Source organism: Haliotis rubra, unplaced genomic scaffold, assembly GCF_003918875.1.
Source record: "Haliotis rubra isolate DU_JTF1 unplaced genomic scaffold, ASM391887v1 Scf106, whole genome shotgun sequence".
In the NCBI taxonomy this organism is placed as follows: domain Eukaryota; kingdom Metazoa; phylum Mollusca; class Gastropoda; order Lepetellida; family Haliotidae; genus Haliotis; species Haliotis rubra.
The window spans coordinates 1575911-1596131 of NW_025764959.1; the positions used below are offsets into that span (position 1 = coordinate 1575911).

Consider the following 20221-nt stretch of genomic DNA (forward strand, 5'->3'; position numbering starts at 1 on the left):
TACCTCTAACAAAAAATCATGAAGAAGATATGTACCAAACGGGGATACTTTTCACATGCACCGAAGAACAGAAACTGATCAGCTAACGTTTGAGATACATACGGCTAACTTTCATTGTGTTCTTCAGAGAACCGATGAAGATAGCAACTAAAATGTGGAAAATATAATTTCACTTGTCCCTCTGTTGTCTTTGGAGATACATTACTGCAATCGTTAGTTATAATCCACACTAATAGCCCACATGTACAGGTACATTTTGGTCGAAATCGGACGGTTGGTTTCAGAGTTACGGGTGTTTGAATTGTATTTGAGGGCTAGAAATCGCCCCAAACGCAGCCAGAACACGTTTTTGACACGGGAGCGAATCGTTGAAATGCAGCCGGGGTCGCGGGGGTCATGTTCCTTTTAAGAAGTTCTTAAGAAGAAATAGTTCCCTCTTTAAAAGTCGGTATCTCAGTTGTTCTTTAGTCTACGGTCAAAACAATTAGTGTTCTGGGTGCCGTTCCACTAACCGATCTTAGCCCTACGCCAATCGTAAACCCCTAAAATCCCAATCTTAGCGTGACGTTACGATCGGCATACCGTTCCACTAACCAATCTTACCCAAGTCAATCGTAAAGTTAAGATTCAAAGTCTAAGTTGCTCATGACCAACTTAGGATAGCTAAAATCAATCGTAGAGAAACCAAAATGGTGGCTTTCCTATTCTGTGTGCAAAATAAGAGCGAGCATTTCACCGTGAGCGTCCCCTAAAGTCCCCCATGAAATGAATTTGTATATTTCTGTGATGTAAACAAACACTGCACTGAAGCCTTACAAATGTCAGGCCAGTCTGACCACTGTCGTCATGGGAACACAACCGAGCGTGTCGGTATAACACATTTGTACAACAGTATTCCAACGTCATGGTTAAGAATAGGGACAGCTGTGAAGTGAACAATGTTCTGAAGCAAAAAAGATACAAAAAAGTTTGATTTCACTGCGCATATTTGGTGGGGGATTCTAAAGGCATGCTGCGTGTTATTCAAGACCACTGACAGATTCTACATACGTTATAGCCTCGTCACGCCTTGTTTATTCTGATTGACAAGGTTAAGGCACATATTAAAAGCTCTGGCACAATTGACATTTTTAAAGTCCAGACTTAAAACCTGTTCGCTGTATATTACTTATAATCTCGGCTGTAAATATTCTCGAGTAAATTATCTGTACATAGCGCTTTGAGCATGCCCAAGGATGTGGAATAGGCGCACTATAAATATGCATTTATTATTATTATATTATGCTTGATACCCAGCGTTCACACGCACTTGCACCTGAAACCAAGGTGCTCACTACCCTAATATTTTGCTCTAGGTTTTTTCTCCGCGTTTACAATTGGTTGGAAAAATACCCATGAAGGACCGGGTTAGAATATTGAACTTCAATAACCCATGCCTGTCGTAAGAGGCCACTAACGGGATCGGGTGGTCAGGCTCGCTGACTTGGTTGACACATGACTTCGGTTCCCATTTGCGCTGATCGATGCTCATGCTGTTGATCATTGGATTGTCTGGTCCAGACTCGATTATTTATAGCTAAGATACATAACGTTCACTAACATGAACGCTCATGTTAGTGAACGCTATTCATCTTAGCTAGATTATTTACAGACCGCCGCCATATAGCAGGACTATTGCTGAGTGCGGCGAAAATCTAAACTCACTCACTCACTCAGTTGGTTCGTAAACTACTTCCATCATTTGCAAAGGGAGATAACTCGTGCCTCGCATTCCTCTATCTCTCGCACGAAAGAGTCTCGATCTAAGCTTGGATCGGATCGTAAGATCGGGACCGGCTACAATCGGCCTAAGATCGGGTAGTGGAACGGGTGTAACTTTTAGCTAAGACGATTGTAAAATTGGCGTAACTTGCTAAGATTGATCTTAGGTAAGATCGGTTAGTGGAACGGCAACCTGGCACTTTTTGTGCAGAATTTGCACAATCGTACTGGACATCAGTTAAACAAATATAACTGCCAAACGGTACATTTTAGCAACTTGACCCGTCGAAGCAAAATTGTAGGCTTTTTGATTGCGCATCTGCTCAAGAACTTTGGCACTTATTAGATCAGTAGTTTTGCACATACTTGCTTTTGAAATTTAATTTTTAAAATAATTTTGAATTATCTGCCCTTTGCTATTGGGCCTAGAGCATTGAGATTTTAATGAGGAATATCTACACCTCGATGGGCATCTAGGTGACCTTTCTCAAGCGATTCTGACCACTGGTGCTCTTTGTAGGACTGGTACAAAATACGGCGGAATAATAAATAATAATAATAATAAAAACATTAACGATTACAATAGGTCTCCTGCCTAGAGGCAAGGAGCCCTAAATATCTTAAATAAATCTGGACATGGTATATTTCCAACTTTCTTTTAATATCTGTACAATGTCATAATAGCCTTTTCAATCTCTACACCAAGAGGAGTTAGTGCTTTAGTCCAAATAAGGATAGGTGTTAACACAATACCCAGATTTTAGATACAAACCATACAATTTCAATTTAAAACAAATACCAATAGTGAACTGGCTAACAAATTCAGAGCACTGTCATTCTCCAAAATTCAATGGAATATCACTGATTATGTGTTGAAATATGTTTGTATGCACAGCCCTAAAGTATAATAAAGTAACGCAAAAAGACTCCATTGTAGCATTTAATCAAACTATAATTGCTGATATCAAATTATATGATTATTAACATGTATCAGTTCTATTCTAATATCACCAGTGTTATCATGCTCAAAATAATCAAGATATACTCTCCCAAAAAGGAAACGCATCGTGAAAATAGCAATTTCATGTAGCAATGAATGAAAACGTGATTCATTTTACGAAAGGTTTTGCTCTGTTTATGAGTTCTATGGTGTTTATGTTTTGAAACATCACAACAAAACGCACCATCCGTAAAATACCCGTATTTAACAGCATGATTTCGGCGTGTAGTGTCACAGAATACACAATTCACATGCAATGCACGTGAAAGTTGGGGATCAGATAGTCTCAATGATTGGTATAAAAGGTTGATCGTTGCCTGTCGATTATTCACTGTATTTGGAATATTGTTGACGAACGCAAAATGCCACGTCTAAGTGAAGCCATCCGTCATATCGCCATTGGTTTGCTTGAAGCTGGCGTCTCAGCGTGCAGTTGCCCGACGCATAAATGATCACCAAAGCACCTTTTCACGGCTCTGGGAGAGATAGCGCCGGCAGAATGCGGTAGCAGATGCCCCTCGTAGTGGGCGACCTCGAGCGACCACTGCGGCGCAGGATCGCTACATCCGGGTACATCACCTGCGTCATCAAACAGCTACGGCGACCAGTACCGCTCGACAAATACCCGGATTGAGGAGGCTTTCTGCACAGACTGTCAGGAACAGGTTGAGAGAGGCTGATTTACGTGCCAGAAGACCTAATTTTGGCCCTGTGCTTCGACAACAACATCGTCGACATCGAGTTCAATGGTGCACCAACGTTCAGGCCTGGAACCTACCGAATTGGCGTAGAATCTGGTTCAGTGATGAATCACGATTTCTATTGGAACGACACGATGGAAGAATGCGGGTGTACAGACGTCGACGTGAACGTTTCGCCCACGCTTGCGTTCCCCAGGTGGACAGATTCGGCCGACAAGATCACCGGACTTAAACCCGATCGAACATCTTTGGGATGCCCAGGACAGACGGTCGCGACGCCGTTACCCTCAGCCCCAGACACTTCAGCAACTCGCACAGGCACTGCAGGCAGAGTGGGCTGCGATTGGGCAACACGAGATACTGAGACTTATTCGTTCGATGCCGAGGCGATGCCGTGCAGTTCTTGATGCCCACGGTGGTCACACGAGGTATTGACTTCAGCGCCACCACACGTCTCCATGTGACTCTCAAACTGACTTTCCTCGAGTTGGTGCCAAAGACGGATAAGTCTGCATTCCCAGTGTGCAATTTCGCTATATTTCATTCACTCATAAAGCCTACAAGATGTTTCAAAATAAACATAAAAATACAGTTTAAATTCATACATGCGTTTCTTTTTTGGGCGAGTATACATGTACACCAAATGCATACACTGATACTGGCTTCAAGCCATAAAAACTACAGTACTCAGGATAAGTTTCAGTGGTAAAAAGCTCAAATAGCGGAATGTACATCTGTATTAAATGTTAATCTTCAAATATATGTACTTTTAAGGCAATGTATGTATTTTTATGGTAGTGAATTAGCATACTGATCATACTGGGTATTATTATATATTCAAGTTAGTAAAATAGTGGGTCAAATTCATTGTATTCAGCAGTATAATTGTGTGTGTTTTCTGTACAGATCATTTGATTCCCCATGTTTATTTTAATCATAAACATTTCTGAATAATATTGGTAAAACCTTTTCATGTTGTCTTACAAACCGATTCAGACAACATTCTTCGAAAAATAGTGTGTACATGGATGGATCTGTTTAATTTTATTACAAATTATATGTACCAAAGTAACTCAAGATAAGGAATATATTTTTTTGTATTATGTTACTGAGAGCCGATAATTTTACCAGCACACCCGCATTTATAAAACAATGGTTTGAACTTTATCAATTATTTCCTCATAATACATAAGAAAATAATTAGATAATAAATGGCTTTTTCAGTGTGGAAGCGTTAGGGCAGCAGACCCTGGGAACCAGGCTGAGCCGTTTTCTGTTTCCGAGTCATTAAAATATCCACGGAAACTGTCGATGTTTATCGAAGAGAGGCCAAACAGTGATTCGAACCCCTGTGGTTATAATACATATCGTCAAGTCACATAAGTTCGATCGTCATGTAACTTCGATCGCCCATTTTGAATGGTAATTGTTGCAATACGTAGCGATAACTTACGATATCTGCAGCTTTGATCTTCTGGTGACACCACTTTTATTCGTTTGGACCGGAAAATGTTTCGTGTCAAGTTACCAAACGTAAGTTATAGCTCATATTCAGCAAACAACTACTTTTTAACCCTAGATCAATAATGTAACTTTATCAGCACCAATAAAATGTAAACAGTACTTATTTCACACGTTGTAAATTGACAGCACCCCTGTCTTCTGTTTGTTTACGTTGCTGGTCTAATTGTGACATGTCCAGACACGTGATATCCTTGTCAAAATTTAAAACTTTGGAAACAAGTAAGGGCCATTTCATATAGAAAACTTAATGCTTTTTTGAGAATTTCCGTGAATTTGTACCTGATGAAGTTTGAGCTATTGCCTCATTGATAAATACAACCTGGGCACAATGTACCCACCCTACATGTCAGCACAGAACACATTTACGTTTCTGCAAGCCAGTTCGTGGTGTTTGTCTACATTCTGAGGTTTGATGCCTGTCACGATGTGCCTGAAGAATAATTCCCTGCATAATACTTCTATATAAGCTGAATATTTGTGACTTTTCATCGTTTTTTAGAAGTATTGAAACATAAAATGAACGTTTCATGGACATAAATACCATAAAATTACTTGGGACTGCTCAAACTCTGAATTTGACACAAGAAATCGCCCTTACAAGTCATCCTGTTTACGTGACTAGCCAGCCAATCATGTGATCGAACTTATGTGACCCAATATAACTGGGTCACTTGTGTTGACAGTGAGAGGGCGGCCATCCCGCGATTGTGAAAAGCGGTAAAAATAACTGGATTCTGGAAATGTTTGACATAAATAAACAAGTTTAGAGGTAAGAGATTTGAAAATAAGATTATATGAATATAACTTTGAAAATTCAGCGACAGTTCTTAAGTGATCGAACTTACATGACACAAGGATACTATAGTTAATATTTTAACAAAGCGCGACACGCGACAATGCGACAACGCGACATTTCATCAAAATGTCGCGTTGTCGCATTGTCGCGTGTCGCGTTTTAGTCAAATACGTTATAATACATACTATACTCAATATTTTAACAAAGCGCGACAGGCGACGCGCGACAACGCGACATTTCATCAAAATGTCGCGTTGTCGCATTGTCGCGTGTCGCGTTTTAGTCAAATACGTTATAATACATACTATACTCAATATTTTAACAAAGCGCGACAGGCGACGCGCGACAACGCGACATTTCATCAAAATGTCGCGTTGTCGCATTGTCGCGTGTCGCGTTTTATTAGTTACGGCGGATTTTATAAACTATCACAAGCATGATTACTTTTCGATGTTTGGATTGGATTGGATTGGAGTGGATTGGAGTGGAGTGGAGTGGAATGAGTGCGTGAGTGGAGTGGAGCGGAATGAGTGCGTTGAGTGGAGCGGGGAGTGGAATGAGTGAACGGAGCGGAGCGGAGTGAGTGAATGAGTGAGTGAGTGGAGCGGGGAGTGGAGTGAGTGGGTGGAGCGGAGCGGAGCGGAATGAGTGAGTGAGAGAAGTGAGTCACTGAGCAGAGCGGAGTGGAGAGGAGCGGAGTGAAATGAGTGAGTGAGAGAAGTGAGTCAGTGAGCGGAGTGGACTGGAGTGGAGTGGAATGAGTGCGTGAGTGGAGCGGGGAGCGGAATGAGTGAGCGGAGTGGAGCGGAGTGGAGCAGAGTGAGTGAATGAGTGAGTGAGTGGAGCGGGGAGCGGAGTGAGTGAGTGGGTGGAGTGGAGCGGAGCGGAATGAGTGAGTGAGGGAAGTGAGTCAGTGAGTGGAGTGGAGCGGAGAGGAGTGGAGTGGAGTGGAGTGAGTGCGTGAGTGGAGCGGGGAGTGGAATGAGTGAGCGGAGTGGAGTGGAATGAGTGAGTGAGTGGAGCGGAGCGAAGTGGTGTGGAGTAGAGTAGAGATGAGTTGAGCGGAGGGAGGGAGCGAGCGAGCGAGGACCAATTCTGGCACTCCAAGGGTAGCAACTCTGCCAAGCGATTTGACCGCTTTTAAAATCATAATCATAACATTCCATTTGTATGGCGTTTTCCCAAGAAGAATATCACGTTCAAAGTCGACCAAAACTGTATTTGAGGTGCTGGATGGTTAAGTGATATTACCATCTCATTCTACCTGGTATCCATCCACTGCTGGCTGAACAAGTTCATCAGCGTCGGACAGGACTGTACCAAGAACTCTGAGGAGCCACACTGTGGAACATAGTGACCCATTCGTGGACATCACTTGATGTTTCTGCCGATGTGGCCTGAATTTTAACAATATTTGAGTTTTTTCACAACCTGTGAGCTTGACATAGGTGAAATGTCCAAAGTAATGAGTGTATATGGTACTGGGATTAGAACCTATGATCATAGTTTTCTGGTGTGACTAAGAGACACAACTCTGCACAGCAAATTGCCCCGCCTTGAATGACAGAGCCACCGTGTGCCGTGATTACAATGAATGGTAGCGCTAATAACTTGTCTTGCTGCGAAAACACACTTGATTCGCCAAATACATTTACAATATATACAATAATTTTCAAAGCAACAATGAAAGATTTCCATTAAGTTCAAGAAAAGCAGCCCCCATTATCATTACGCGTACTACTTCATTGTAAAAACCATTGGAGGTAACAAAAGACCACTGAAGTGTGAAATAGAGTATAACATTTCCTGCGCATGCGTAGACTCATTGACTTTCTACGCATGCGCACCGGTAATCGAAAAGGGCGAAAACGCGACACGCGACATTGCGACATATAATATGTCGCATTGTCGCGTGTCGCGTTTTAGTGAATTTTTGTAGGCTTCTTTTACACATCTTAGATAGGGCGACGCGCGACAACGCGACATATTTTGACCTTGAAAATTGTCGCGTGTCGCCCTTTGAGGAATAGAAAAATATTATTCAAAACGCGACACGCGACACGCGACATCGCGACAATGCGACAAATGGGCGAAATGTCGCGTTGTCGCGATGTCGCGTGTCGCGTTTTGGTTTATTTTGCCTCACTTTACTTGTTTTTGACAACGCGACAATGCGACATAGCGACAATGTCCCTTCTAGGATTCCATAAGGATCTACATTGAATCGTCACATCATAATGGATGTTAAGTTATCACCCATTGTATACCGATATATATTCACCATGATACAGACCAGCAGGAAAGGACTTTCCCCTACTACCAGTCCTCGTAGTGATTAAGATTGCGTGGACGTGGCTTATCGATTTACAGTTATAGGTGACCCCTTCAGTTATGACCCATTGTATACTGAGATATATTAACCATGACACAGATCAGCAGGAAAGACTTTCCCCTACTACCAGTCCTCGTAGTGATTAAGATTGCGTTGACGTGGCTTATCGATTTACAGTTATAGGTGACCCCTTCAGTTATTACCCATTGTATACCGAGATATATTAACCATGATACAGATCAGCAGGAAAGGACTTTCCTCTACTACCAGTCCTCGTAGTGATTAAGACTGCGTGGACGTGGCTTATCGATTTGCAGCTGTAGGTGACCCCTTCAGCTAATCAGAATGAATGAATTAAAATATTTAAAATAACACAAACTGAGCTTATTTGATTATAAGTGTATCACTTCTTACGTGAGAGGCAGGCCCTGGCGTACAGAAGGAACGATAGAAGGAAGGTCAAGGCACACAGCAGGTCAGCCCGACCCACGATCCCTGCTACCTGTAACACAGCAAGGTCAGAAAATCCTATTTGTTCATACGTTACCAAACAATAACATGATCTGGCATTCTATTGGTCTTCATAAGTAATCCGCCCATATTATAAATTGTCTTTAAATAATTTTGTCCTGCATAGACCATATACAGTTACATGATTGGGGTCCATTGCGATGTATTTCTAACGATAATAGTTGTAATAACCTTTTATCAGAACCAGACTAAAATATCGGTCTATTTTTATCTCTCTAAAGAGCTGGACATTTGATTTTGTGCAATTTGTAAACTGGGATAAACGTTTGTCGCTCTTGCACAACATTTCTGTAACAAACAATGCTCAGGATTCTCCTGATGGTGGTGGTGGTGATGATGATGATGATGATGATGATGATGATGATGACCACGATGCTGATGCTGATGATGGTGGTGGTGGTGGTGATGATGTAGATGATGATGATATGGTGATGATGATGATGATGATATGATGATGATGATGGCGACGACGACGACGATGATGATGCTGATGATGATGGTGGTGATGATGATGATGATGGTGATGATGATGAGATGATGATGATGATAATGATGATGATGTGATGATGATGATGATGATGATGATGATGATGATGATGATGATGATGATGATGATGATGATGATGATCTTCCTGTGTTCGTCTGAGCTTTTTGCACTAAATATGTTAGCATGAAAACGAGTTTTACTCACACTTTCAGTGTGGATTGGATGTACAGCAAACAACACAGCACACAGGAGGGCAGCTCGGGGCGAGGCAAACACCGGCCTGGCAGATTCCTGGTCAACCTGGTAACCAGACATGAGGACAGAGAATACTGCCAGGAAGATGACCGAGACCAAGCCGTGCAGGACGATGTTGACAACGTGGAAGCCCCGAGGATGAAGTCCTCCTGCCCAAGCGTAGTTCCACCTGGAACGGAACATTCTCGATCTTAGCAGCAAGATGAACATATTCAGGATGTAGGCCAGTGAGAGATGGATGTGACAAATAGGATGTGTGACAAATAGAGATGTGACAGATGGAACATGTCACAGAAGAGTGACAAATACCAGGCTTTCAATCTATCTTTATTCAGAACTGAAGGCCACAGGCCCATAGTACAGGTATATACAAAATTCAAAAGCAGTGTGGGTTTCTCTTCAATATTGCATGGTATATGAACAAAGCAATATTTTCAATCAATATACGATTAGAAGTTGACAACAGTTGAATAAATTTATGTTTTGACGGTTGTTTCGTAAAGTAACTGGGTATATATTTGCTTCTAATGTTTCTATAATAATCACAAATTAGCAGAACATGGTATTCATCTTCCAAGACATTCATTTTACAGTATCTGCACACAGTAGATTTCTTATGAAATTTTCCCTTATAACAACTTAAATCATAATAAACGGAACGAAACTGTGATAAGGCTAGTCTTACTTTCTTGATATTGATACAACGTACATATGGTTCACACAAGAAGTCTTCTTTTAACAGGGAATAAGTAAATGTACAGGGACTATTTTGGACTTTTGCATGCCTATATAAAGCAATATTTGCTTCTTCTTACAAGTAAATTTAAGAATTGGTGCTTATTTCCAACTCCCTCCCATATCCACGCATAACCTAGTCCAAATCTAAATAAAACTGTTTTTACATGTGTAGCCCAATTAAACCTATTACGCTCGGCGCTTGCGTTTAAATCTAGATTACATAACATTTTGTAAGCTTTAAATGGGTAGCGTGAAGCGGGCATGGAGAGGAGCTTTAGCCAGTAAGCAATACAGCGTTTTAGAGTGTACACATTGATAGGATATCTGCCAGTTTCTCCAAGGATAATTGTATTTGGTGTAGACATTCGCACACCAAGGAATCGTTTACATGCATAAAGCAATACCCTTTCCAGACAATCATGTTTGTGAAAGCCCCATAATTCTGACCTATATAATAATATGGGTAGTATCTTACAGTCGAATATTTTGAAATAGACATCATATGACAAGTCTTTAAAGCTACAAAGGCATTTTGTAATAGACACTAAAGCTTTCTTTGCCTTAAGTGAAATGTTTTTGGCAGAGAGGGACCAATTTAGAGTTCTATTAAATGATACTCCAAGGTACTGGTACGATGTAACAACTTCAAGCATAGCTGATTTATATGTCCATTTTTCTGATTTTGATAGTTTAGGTCCTTTTTTAAAGAGTGACAAATAGAGATGTGACAGATGGACGAGTGAGAGATGGATGTGGCAATTAGGATGTGTGACAAATAGAGATGTGACAAATGGGACGAGTGAGAGATGGATGTGGCAAATAGGTTGTGTGACAAATAGAGATGTGACAGATGGGCTGTGACAAACGGAGAAGTGGCAAAAAGCATATGCTACGGACTGGTGTGACAAATAGAGGTGTGACAAATGGGACGCGTGGCAGAGAAGATGGGACGAATAGAGATGTGACAAATGAAATGGATGACAGATGTCTGACACATGGTCTGTGTGACATGATATGTGACAAATGGGATGTTTGACAGATGGCGGTGTGCTAAATGTAGGCATGGCAAATGAGATGAGCGACAAATACGATGTGTGACAGAAGTGCGGTGCAAGGGAATTTGCCTACAATATTTCTGACAAACAGAATGTGTGACAGACAGTACAACCATGTAACAAGCATGTTGTGGCGCTAAGCAGGAGTGTCTCTTAAACAAGATGACCTACAAGTGGGTGATGACAGATCAGTGATGAAAAAGGGTGTTTGACAAATTGAGGAGGCAAAGTGAAGAAGGTCCTGTTCAAACGAACACATGGTGTGTGGAGCAGCTCGGGAGATAAATACATTTTAAATACAAATATGGTAAATCTCTTAAATAAAATGTATCGTTACATACATATGAAGGTTCCAAATATCTGTAGGAAAATAGATATCTGTATATGGCATTAACCTCATTTGATGAATATCTGTGAGGCCACAAATACTTACTGAAGACGTTGGTACAAGAATACAGAAAGTTCCCCAAGATCTAGGGTATACGTTCCGATAAATCTCCACTTGTACCCTGGATGCATCTACGGCTCGGACAGATAATTGTATTACCTCCCTTTCCTGCCTTCTCACAGTAGCCAATCGGATAAGCCGTTACAACCGCTGTGCGAGGCAGATTTAGGGAAAAACTCATACAGACAAATTGACTCCTACTTCTTTCAGGGTGCCTCTGCAACAATGGTGTTGCCAATATTAATCGGTTAGATAAAAGAAGCGCAACTGAGTTATGATAGAAGCCTTGTGATTGGTACGCTCAACTTCCCAGCATACACACCTGATAGGATAAAATCCAGCAAAGGGAGGTAATTGATAGTGACTAGGTCATATGGAGGAGACCAGGAAAGACCACCGCCATGTTTGAGAATGATGTCAATCCATCATGCAGGACAAGGTTTATGGTCATGCATTTCATACGCATATCCTGGGTGTGTCGAGTTTTAAACCGTAGGCATTTTGGAGGCACTCGTAGCCTAGTAACGTTTTAACAACGATTGTAATTAGTTAAATAAAGCTCCGTTTTGTTGCCTGGCAGTTTATAATAGTCTCTCCACACATGGATTAGTGCAAAAGTGCAGAGTAAGGAAATGAAAGGGGACCGGTAAAAACACATGTCTACAATTATTAATTATACTTTTCTGAGAACAATAAAATGTGTTTTGTCAGAAAGTTAAAGTAATTAATTATATGTTCTATATTGCATAATAATATATGATCAGCGGACAAGTATATACATAAACCCTGTTTTTCTAGAGTAGCATATATGTCTCATATTGGAGATAAATCGCCAACATTCTTCTTTCTTTGTCAGTTATAGATTTTCTCACCTGTAGGTCATCACAGTAATTGGCCTGTATGACTTGTGACTCTTTTCATCCAACAACTGTCCCCAGAAATCGTGTGAAAATATCGCTGTGAATGGAGTGTCGGGTAATATATCCCTATTGTTGGTGATGGCCCGTAAGTCGTCAAACACAAACTCCCCGTCATAGCTGTGCGCGAAACACAGCACCGCCAGACAGAAGACGAGGACAGATGCCACAGAGAAGCTGAGTTTAGGTACAGGCAGCACATCGTCCCACTCTGACTGGTGACTGTTTTCACCGGTGTACCTTCTTCCTCGTTTTGCTGCAACTCTGTGCATGATTAGTGTCGTCTAGAATAACAAGGAGAGCGCAACGACTAGATATTGTGAAACAATGCTCAGCATCAGCTTTGTTCAGTTAGACACGAAACTAACACAATAATACAAAACATTAGAGAACATGTCAAGTTTCCCACAAGGTGGTGCCTGTTACGAATTAAGCATAAGAAGCAAACAATAATTATAAAATGCAGTTTTGGCAACAGATGCTATCTTAGTTCAATATGAATCTTATCAGGTGCCCAGTATATTGTGTGTTTGATCGAACCCCTACTTCAGCTCTTCCTTATCAGCTAGTCCATGGAGTCCCCGTCCTGGTCCTTAAATCTGATTTTGTACTGACTGTATGCTGTGCCATAAATATACATCCGTGCATAAAATAAGCCCTCCCCTGTATTTTTACCAATTAATTTTGTCTGAAATGACATTCTGAACTCTTTCAAAAAATAACCTTTATAATTTGACAGAGCAAGCATTTAACATTTAAAAAAAAGAAAATATCATTGAAATTACCATGTACTTTAATTAGGATAATTGCCTATATTTAAAACATGTGTTTTTCTGCCCTATATAAAATAAGTTACCTTATTCTGAAAAGTGAAAGTAATAATTGATTGTTATGTGGCCTATGAATTCGTTATATATTGTGAGTGGATGAAAGTCTGTATACTAAGATAAGGAAAAGTTACAGTCAAACGAAAAAAAGTAAAATTTTAGAATGCTGTAAAAGTTGCTTTCCAAACAAAACAAACAGACTTTAGCTGTAAGTATCACTATCCGGCAAGGAGAGGTGTTTATTCAATAAACTAAACTATGCATAATTAAAGCTTATTTGATGTGTAAATGTTATCTTGGTATATAACAGAATTATTATTTTTAGTCAAAACTTAATTTAATTGTGTAGTTTCAGCAGGAGAGGAATATCTCTATTTTGGGTAAAACTTCAGTCCCATCACATTTTCATTAGCATAGTCTTTCATAAAGAATAGAAAAGGTTATGGTATTTGTAAAACTGCCAATGGATAAAGCTTCTTTAACTATGGGTTGATTAAATTGATGGGTATACTCTAACTTTTCTGTAGCATCACATCGTATTTTCAAAATTGGGTGGTGCTTAATTAATGCGCGGGTGTGATGTTTACAAAGTTGTACGTTTCGGATAACATCATTGGTGGACACGCACATTATGTTCGTAAAACGGCAAGTTCATATCTTGACTTCAAGAAAACAAAAAGAGGACAGTTACTATCAGCGTTTTAATAATGGATGTGGGGCAATGCACAAATCACCTGTTTTGATTCACAATGATACCTGTTACAGGCGAAGGGTTAGCAACTGACCTCCGAGATTCTTTATTTGCTATTCTAGTGGTCCTCATATTTATGTTGCATGTCACACTAGCCCTGTGGGAATTTCGGGTTAGAATGATTTATGGGTCCCCATCAACCCATGATGGTCGACATAACCACCTGTAGGCGAGGTTCGCTTGATGGCAAATTATGGTTTGCCGAGCTCGTGGATCGATGTTCGCCATACCAAATATTGATTGCCTGGTCTAGATTGGGTCATGCTGCTGTCATATACAATATTCAACTGGCGGCATTTAAATACATACCCACACATATGCACACACACAGCACACATGGCCGCGTTGTCAGTTGTAATTTGTTCTATATTAAGCCGAATAGTTGAAATTATGTAGATGTATCAATCTATAAAATATGTATTAAATGAATATGTGAATATTTTATGAATTGACATCTGAAATTCAGAGAATACATTGAAAGTTTTGATAGAATCAACCGAATCTCATACATCGATGAACCAACTGGCATGTGGATGTGCGGGTCCAGCCCCTGAGGCTGTAGGACTCACGACAATCGGGGTAACTGTTCATACCATAACACGGATGTCGACCCCTACATGGTATGATGGCGTCAGGGCGTGATAAGTATCCACGCACTAGTGCATGCTCAAGTCGCTGAAAAGTCAACATAAAAACATAAACATGAATATTTGTAAGAACTAAGACCTGGGTACGGTTGTACAAAGCAACCTTAGCGCCACGCCAGTGGTAAGTCTATGTTAAGGTATGGGAGCTACGATCACCTTATGCCCGCTTAACGGGCAGTTTGTGGGCGCCGTAGACCCATCGCAGGCCAAATGTGAGCCAGACATGACTCGTTCTACAACACTTCTTATAAGATACGGATAATTTATTATTATTTTTTCAAACAAATAGTCCCAAACACACAAAACACCACCGCCAACTTACTAACGGTATATTTGACAACTTAACCAATACTCGCCATTAAAAATGCAATAGGATTAGTATGTATATTCAAAGTGCTCGTTCTACTTGCACATCTTGTTATCGTCACAAAAGACTTACTTTCCGCGTTTTTCTCGCCTCTATAGGGATGGTGTGCACTGGTAGGAGATGATATAGATGTAATATAGAACGCGAGGCGCTCAGATTTCCCCAGCTGTTGTTGAACAGCATCACCCACATATTGATGAAAATATTTGTCCTTGAATAGAAGATCCATTCAAAAGGACTAATCGATGAACGTCCACAAGGTGTTACCGTAAACATTGTGTTTTCAGATGGTTTAATCGACGGGAAAGCAATGGTTTTTATTTTGGCGCAGTGTGTACAATTGTTTGGACAAAGGCTAGGATCACAATGTGGTGATTCGGACAAAGACCGAGATCACTATGCAGTGATTCGGTCCAAGGCTGAGATGACTTGCAGAGATTAGTACCTAGACTAAGAACACTCTGCAGTGATTAGTACCTAGACTGAGATTACTCTACAGTGACTTGGGTCTAGACTTAGATCGATCAGTCTGCAGTAATTCGGGCTTAGAATTAAATCACTGCTCGGGACTCAAAGTACTCAACCCTCGTTGGCCCCAATGACTGACTCCCTAAAATCACTTTCTTACTGTTTTCAAGAATTGTTGTATATTATTTGATATATGATGTCATTTGTTGTTGAAACCAGTCACTAAACATGAACCTAGAATAGAGGTTTTTCTGAATGACATTCGTAGTTCCTGATGTCGATTAAGCAGATTCAGGCGTTATGTTTTCTGGACAGACAGACAGAAAGACATACAGTTATTTCAGTATTTGAGACCAGCGGCCCATGTTACAATATGCTGCGTTTTTGTCATGTATGTTTCAATACTAAACACTAACAAATTCCTCCATTCCTCCTCTTCTTCCCCACCCGATCTTCCGAAGCCAATGCTTGTCGTAAGAGGCGACTAACGGGATCGGGTGGTCAGGCCCACTGAATTAGTTGACACATGTTATCGGTTCCCATTTGCGCAGATCGATGCTCATGCTGTTTATCACTGGATTGTCTGGTCCAGACTCGATTATTTACAGACCGCTGTCACATAGCTGGAATATTGCCCAGTGTGGCGTAAAACTAAACTTACTCACTCCTCTTCTTTCAACAACACATCACACAAGTACATCACACAGACAAACATACATATACGTGCACACGTTACAGGGTAAAACACTTCCCACAAGACATCACACAAGTACATCACACAGACAAATATACATGTACGTGCACACGTTACAGGGTAAATCACTTCCCACAAGACATCACACATATACATCACACAGACAAATATACATGTACGTGCACACGTTACAGGGTAAATCACTTCCCACAAGACATCACACAAGTACATCACACAGACAAATATACATGTACGTGCACACGTTACAGGGTAAATCACTTCCCACAAGACATCACACAAGTACATCACACAGACAAATATACATGTACGTGCACACGTTACAGGGTAAATCACTTCCCACAAGACATCACACAAGTACATCACACAGACAAATATGCATATACGTGCACACGTTACAGGGTAAAACACTATAACAGCTTCGACAGCTCACATCAAATATCAATATTCGTTTTGAACAGTTTACAATGCAAACAGTGAATATATTCGAACAGGCTTTCAGGGTGAATTCAGTTGAATGTGGGTCTTCAGGCCAAATAACAATGGTTAGGTTTGCACCATACAATTATAGGTCTTTGTTTCAGTCACACTATACACAAACGCATATTTCTCTGTGAAGATTAATAAGCAAAGCATTATACATTTTTGATATCTTGCACAAAATAATATATTTTACACCACATTCTTGTTCCAATTTATGACATCAAAATAGCTAAGCAACTATAAGCATGTAAGATATAAACAAAATAGCCAGTCGAGAGGTGTAGACCACAAAAGTATAATTATCAGTATCATCATTTCATGCGTGATGATCTTCAGCATGACATATATTCAGATGATTAGACGTGTTGATGTTGACCCGGGTGCTCATGGGCCTGGGAATCTCGCCAATATATTGATCGCCACAACTGCATGGTATTTGGTGTACACATCCTCTAGGGTTGGGGCTGAACACAAGTCGTCAGTATGCAAACAAAATGATAAGTCAGCTATATCGGAGCACAAGGCAAATAACCCAAGTCATGTAATCATGTGGAATGACACAAGTGTGCTTTCGAGCAATATCAACGACTGGCGTCGGAGAAAACTACAGGAGGCTGTGGAGATAAGGAGACATAAACCGGCAATGAATCGTGATCAAGGTGTCTACCTGCCAAGTGCGTGGGACCTCTTGATTAATTTTTGATGAACTTTAGATAAATGGGGAAGCAAAGCCTACTATTCGCTTTTGGGTAATTAGCAGTCGTTGTGATTTGACAATTTAACTTTCAACTCTATTATCTAGCATGAATTTATCATCATTATGTAATTGTAAACCAAAAGTCACTGTGTTCTTTAATCTGATTGGTTGTTAAACATGATCAAATGGTATTCGATTCCCGGAAATTCGCTGCGTATAAATACATACAAACATCGCTCACACCATTGTATTGTTACGTCGTTAGCTGAGATGACGTCATTCAAAGGGAGGGATGAGGGAAGTTTAATCCATAAAAATATCTTGGACATCAATGTACAACTTCTAAATGCCACTGAAAGACAAAATATTTGTAGTTTCTTTAGCAATAACTTGACATTGTCTTGACATCAATTGGCAATAATTTTAGATCGTCTCTTTTCATGATATCTTCAAGATATATATTTTTCAAAACTTTAAGCAATTCAGATTTTAGCAGAAAATACAAATTTGAAATATATGTAAACGTGAACAGGTAGATTACTTACTATTTATCATAGTGGGAAGTTGTAAATGTCATCTGTAACAAACTGATGTTGTATATAGCATGGCAACTGCAATTACTGCGATCGCGATTCATACCATTGTATCGCATGGTCACGTGTTCATCCGCTGTATGTGTGGTTGTCTGTCACCATGTATATTTCTGTTATTGCTGATTGATATGAACATGTGTATATATCAGTTATATCCCGACCTTTCAGTATTGTATAAGGTAAATATGACCAGATCTGACTTGTCGATTTCCGACACCCAGCAGCATGAAGCCAGTCATTCGGTATTTGACAGTTTTATGTGGAACCCTACCATTGTGCAAAAACATTATTTTTGAATACTATACACTGTCATGAAATGTTTATTATGCCAGTGAATAAAATATTGTGAAAAGAACACATCAGTATTTGTTGATAATGAAACTTGGTAGAACGAGGATAAGCAATGCAGTAACTGGTTTTCTTGTTGGTATGCGCAGTAACCTCAGCAAGAACCGGTTTAGCAATTGGAATCCGCAGATACTGGCTTCCTAGTTGATACGAACAGCAAGCTAGCTCACCATGAATACAGAGGAAATAAGATCGAATGCCACATGAGGACTGTCACCTTGCACCTTTGCACCAACCTGCTTTGTTTTATGCAAATTTCCCAACAGATATAAATTGCTTAAGGTATGGACCTTTTCAATTGCTTCATTATATAGTGTTCCCAATATCTCGGAGCCATAAAGAAGGATTTATAAGTCTAAATAAACTTAGGCTCAGTATTATCGTTACACTGCCATACTGAGTCTAACAAAACCTAGTAGAAGGTCGCGTCAGCGACCTATGACCGTCCAATCAAAAGCGAGACGGCCAAACGGATTTAACCAATCAGACAACGACTACTTGTTAGGGTTCGGCGGGACTTACAAAACGATTTTTGGATTTTTTCCCTGGTCGCTGACACTGATAGAGGTTCAAACGGTATGTGCTTATGTTAACTTTCGCGATTTGGTAAGCTGTGTTCTGATTGGTCAGTTCAAAAGATTAGCTGACGCGACCTTCTACTAGGTTTTAATTTGTTAGACTCAGTATAGCAGTGTAACGAATATTACTGAGCCTAAGTTTACTTAGACTGGATTTGTAAAATGTTGCAGTCGATGATAGTCATTGCTGTGGAGACGTCATTTCTTGATTACGTTTAAATAGCTGGTACACAGGCCTTAATGCTTTCGATGCCTGCGATGCCAAATTGCTACATGCAGCTGACCACTTTAGCCTAGATGAGAATAGTAGACCAAGATACTTGTAGTATGTTGTACACTTCAATTGTTCACCCGCGTAGAACCACGCCTCATCCTTGCGTATGATTCCACCATTACGAAACACGGTTATGCTTGATTTATCAATATTGAGTCCCCAAGACTTACAGTACTGGTATAATACGTCTACTTGTTGTTGCAAACCTATAACCGTGTAAGAGAACGTGATGACGTCATCAGCAAATAACAGCATCTTAATATCCTCGATGTCCTGCGAAACAAAGACTCCGTGTTTGCAGGTCTGATAGATTTCAGTGACTACTTCATTGGCACCTAATCGCCAGCACACAAAGTCAGCCGCCTAATCCGCTCAGCCACTGCGACTCTGACTCTGAGGGTGTGGGTTCGAATCCCGGATGGGACTCCGCCCAAAAAAGTACTAGAATCTGTACTTTACTAAGAAAGTGTAATCCCAATTATAACATATGCTGCAGGATCTCGTCATCAGTGATTGCACCAGACAGCAGATCACGCCCAAGAGAATGTTCACTGTGTTCACAGTTATGGTTTGTTATATATTCCATGACAAGTTCATCAAATGACTCGTTCACATCAGCAAGCACAGGATTCAACAAATCTTTGAAGTTTGTAGATAGAGTTTGTGCATTTACTACACATGAAGAGCGTTTATAGTTCATTACTCGTTTCACAGTGTCCTAAAACTCTTTACAGTCTCCATATTTGCGGCATGTTCTAAGCGTTTATAATTAGCAATTGTACCATCCATTTCAGTTTTCACAGCATTTTCTAAAGTGTGACTCTATGTAGTTTACGATCACAGCATTTTCTAAAGTGTGACTCTATGTAGTTTACGATCACAGCACTTTCTAAAGCGTGACTCTATGTAGTTTACGATCACAGCATTTTCT

General features: G+C 40.3%; 1 protein-coding gene across 1 annotated transcript in view; it reads right to left on the reverse strand.

Moving 5' to 3' along the window:
* Nucleotides 1–15333, reverse strand: part of LOC124277876 (protein O-mannosyl-transferase TMTC4-like) — a 53889-nt gene extending 38556 nt beyond the window's left edge. Inside the window, exons 1-4 of the mRNA XM_046713602.1 lie at nucleotides 15210–15333; nucleotides 12501–12829; nucleotides 9337–9556; nucleotides 8529–8616 (exon numbers count right to left, since the gene is read on the reverse strand). Coding sequence (XP_046569558.1) covers nucleotides 8529–8616; nucleotides 9337–9556; nucleotides 12501–12829; nucleotides 15210–15329 — 757 coding nt within the window. The 5' untranslated portion in view covers nucleotides 15330–15333. The remainder of the gene's footprint in view (nucleotides 1–8528; nucleotides 8617–9336; nucleotides 9557–12500; nucleotides 12830–15209) is intronic.
* Between the last annotated feature and the right edge of the window lie 4888 nt (nucleotides 15334–20221).